Source organism: Delphinus delphis, chromosome 5, assembly GCF_949987515.2.
Source record: "Delphinus delphis chromosome 5, mDelDel1.2, whole genome shotgun sequence".
Lineage (NCBI taxonomy): Eukaryota > Metazoa > Chordata > Mammalia > Artiodactyla > Delphinidae > Delphinus > Delphinus delphis.
This window is the reverse complement of record NC_082687.1, coordinates 93,495,979-93,499,430: the sequence shown is the minus strand read 5'-3', so window position 1 is coordinate 93,499,430 and position 3,452 is coordinate 93,495,979. Positions and strand designations below refer to the sequence as shown.

The window sequence follows — 3,452 nt, the reverse complement described above, 5'->3', positions numbered from 1 at the left end:
TATAATACTCTTTACTTGCTTAAGTAATATAGCCTCGCTGTGGCTGGTTTCCTTGTGTAACAGGGCTATGTCAATGAGAAAGCATGATCTCTTCTTTCATGAGCTTACATTCAGGTGGAAAATTTAGATTCTACATGAATACACAAATAGACAGCATTTCCGTAAGTAATGATAAAGAGCTGGGGAAAACAAAAACAAAAACAGTGACACTATGGTGTGATAGCTATACTAGAGAGAGAGAGTACAGTTTCTGAATGAGTGCTCAGGAAGGGTTAGATCCAATTAATGAAAAGGAAACAGGCTCAAGATGAGAGGAGGGACTTCCCTGGTGGTGCAGTCGTTAAGAATCCGCCTGCTAATGCTGGGGACACGGGTTCGAGCCCTGGTCCGGGAAGATCCCACATACCATGGAGGAGCTAAACCCGTGCGCCGCAACTATTGAGCCTGCGCTCTAGAGCTCGCAAGCCACGACTACTGATCCCGTGAGCTGCAGCTGCTGAAGCCCGTGAGCCTAGAGCCTGCGCTCTGCAACGAGAAGCCACCACAGTGAGAAGCCCGCACACCGCAATGAAGAGTAGCCCCTGCTCGCTGCAACTAGAGAAAGCCCTCATGCAGCAACGAAGACCAATGCAGCCAAAAATAAATAAATAAATTTATTAAAAAAAAAAAGAAGATGAGACGAAAACACCTTTCAGACACAATAAAGAGTAAGCGTGAAGTTCCTGAGGCAAGAGCCAGATCCACCTGCTCCAGCAATGGCCAGAGTTTGCTGTGGCTTGAGTTAAGCATGGTTGACTAGGGCAGGTAGCAGCTCTTCGATACAGTGTTGGAAGGATACATGGGGAAGACATTGGAACCAGGAAGCAAACTGATCTTATTTTCACTTTAAAGACTCATTTAACTACTAGTAGAAAATGGCTATTAGGATGCAAAGAGCGAAAACGGGGACCAGTTAGGGGTCTGTTATTAAGAGTCTTGGCTAGGAATAAAGATGGCTTGAATGTTGGTGATTTTATTAGGTTTGAGCAAAATGGGTGGGCCCAGGACATGTTTTAGAAAAAGACCCTTGTCAACCTTACTGCACTGTGGAAATGTACTATTATTACAGTTAATGAACATTAATAAATTCATCTCAAAAATTAATTACTTAAGCCCCTTCCCATTTTTTTTAATAAGCTCACCACTATGTACATTGCTATTCAATAGCAATGTTTTAATTTTTGCCCGGTCCTTTCTCAATATAAGAAACTAGCATCTGATAAAATAAGATCCAGGTACATAGTTTCTACTTGATAAATATTTGCCATGTTAATGACTGCATAAATAAAATATGACAGACTTGCTACAAGGGTATTGGGTCAAGGAGATATTTGAATGAATGAAACATAGATTGAAGAAGTTTATTGTTACAAGATAAAATCGGTTGACAGTCTCTTCATTTCAGGATGGGAATTTTTATAATGTCACTGACCCTGGGATATATTTTTACATGAAATTTCTGGGCAGCATTGGGCTTAATCTGTTAGCATGAAATAATGTATATAAATGAGCTTCAAAAAGAGCAAAGCTTTGTGTCAATAATAGTAAGAATTGTTATCATTTATTTTCTGACCCCTATGTGTCAGATCTCATGCTAGGCATTTGCACATACATTAACTTGTTTAATTCTCACAAAAATCATAGAGGAAAGACAATATCCCCTTGTTTTCAAATTGAGGGATCTGCTACTCAGAAATTTTATTTAACAGGTGGATGAAGGATAAAGCTTTCAAATTCTGATCTGACTAGTTTCATTGCCTCGATAAAGGGGGACATTGATATTTTGATTTTGAAATAAATATTGACACACAAATATCAAGTACATTGTTGATTTCTTTGGAGAATGTCTTAGAAATTATGTTACATATGCTTCTAAAATAATCATAGAATTACAGATTTTAGAGATTTAGAGGTAGATCTCTGTATGACCAGATATTTCTTTATATGTAATTCCTTGCTTGACTTTCACATGCTCGAGGTCATTGGAAAGCAAAGCTAGGATTCAAATCCAATTTGGTGCTCTTCCGACCATAGCATACTGATTCAGAATTTGACATTTGGTTCATCTCTGTGTTTATAAGAAGACTAAGATAAAAGACCCAGAGAAATCTATGAAAGGGCTCATTTTGCCATTGGTGAAAAGAATTTGTGCTTTACTTGGAAGAAAAAGATGACGTGATAGCAGTAACAAATAGCTTTGGCTTTAAAAAAAATTGTAAGCCCTACGAAGTGCCTAAAAATAATGAAACAATACGCTTAGCATTATCATGAGAGTGCATGCTCTGATGTACAGAAAATATAGAAATTAAAGGGAAGCTGTTGGATGTCAATGGCAAACTTTGCCGATGTCAGCAGTGTCAGTAGCAGCAACCACTAGAATGCATGACAGGGAAAGTGGGAGGACTTGATAAACAATAGAAAGATTATTGCATCGAACATTTTAGAAATTTCTCAAATGGAGAAGAGATTTTCATACCCCTGATTTGTTCACTTCAAAATGGTCCCCAAACACCCAGGCTGTTTTTGCACTCTCCCTCATACACTGTGACCTCTGAGTCAAAAGGAACACCCACGGAGAAACATAAACCTGGGGAGGGTAGGTTCATCCAGCCAGGATACATAAATAATCTAAATGTTTACTCTGAACCCATCCAGAACAACACATTCAGAACGTCTCCTGCCCTCACCAAATTCCTCAGAAGTGACCAGTCTGTACTATGTAATTAAGACAACTGGACTCGGCGGCGACCACTGCGCAGGTCGGACCTCGTTCGCTCGTAACTCGCTCCGCTTCCTGGGCAGCCATGTCTGACAAGCCCGATATGGCTGAGATTGAGAAATCCGATAAGTCGAAACTGAAGAAAACAGAAACGAAAGAGAAAAATCCACTGCTTTCACAAGAAACGATTGAACAGGAGAAGCAAGCAGGCGAGTCGTAATGAGGCGTGCGCCGCCAATATGCACTGTACATTCCACGAGCATTGCCTTCTTATTTTACTTCTTTCAGCTGTTTAACTTTGTAAGATGCAAAGAGGTCGGATCAAGTTTAAATGACTGTGCTGCCCCTTTTCACATCAAAGAATGGAGAACTACTGACAACGAAGCCCGCGCCTGCCTCCCATCCGCCTGTCTGGCTGGCAGGGAAGGAAAAGAACTTGCATGTTGGTGAAGGAGGAGGCTGGGTGGGACGACAGTGAAATCTAGAGTAAAGAGCAAGTTGGTCCAAGGTGTCCTGCGGGCTGTAAAATGCAGTTTAATCAGAGTGCCATTTTTTTGTTGTTGTTGTTCAAATGATTTTAATTACTGGAATGTACAATTTTTTTAATATGCAAATAAAAAGTTTTAAAACCTAAAAAAAAAAAAACTGATTTCTCAGAAGAATGGCATTGAATACATCAATTACAATTTTCTTT

General features: G+C 39.8%; 1 protein-coding gene across 1 annotated transcript; it reads left to right on the top strand.

The window, feature by feature from the left end:
* Nucleotides 1-2,814: 2,814 nt before the first annotated feature.
* Nucleotides 2,815-3,061, top strand: LOC132425512 (thymosin beta-4-like). Its single transcript, XM_060011783.1, has one exon. The coding sequence runs from the start codon at nucleotides 2,844-2,846 to the stop codon at nucleotides 2,976-2,978; it is 135 nt and encodes a 44-aa protein (XP_059867766.1). The 5' UTR covers nucleotides 2,815-2,843; the 3' UTR covers nucleotides 2,979-3,061.
* The last annotated feature ends 391 nt before the right edge of the window (nucleotides 3,062-3,452 follow it).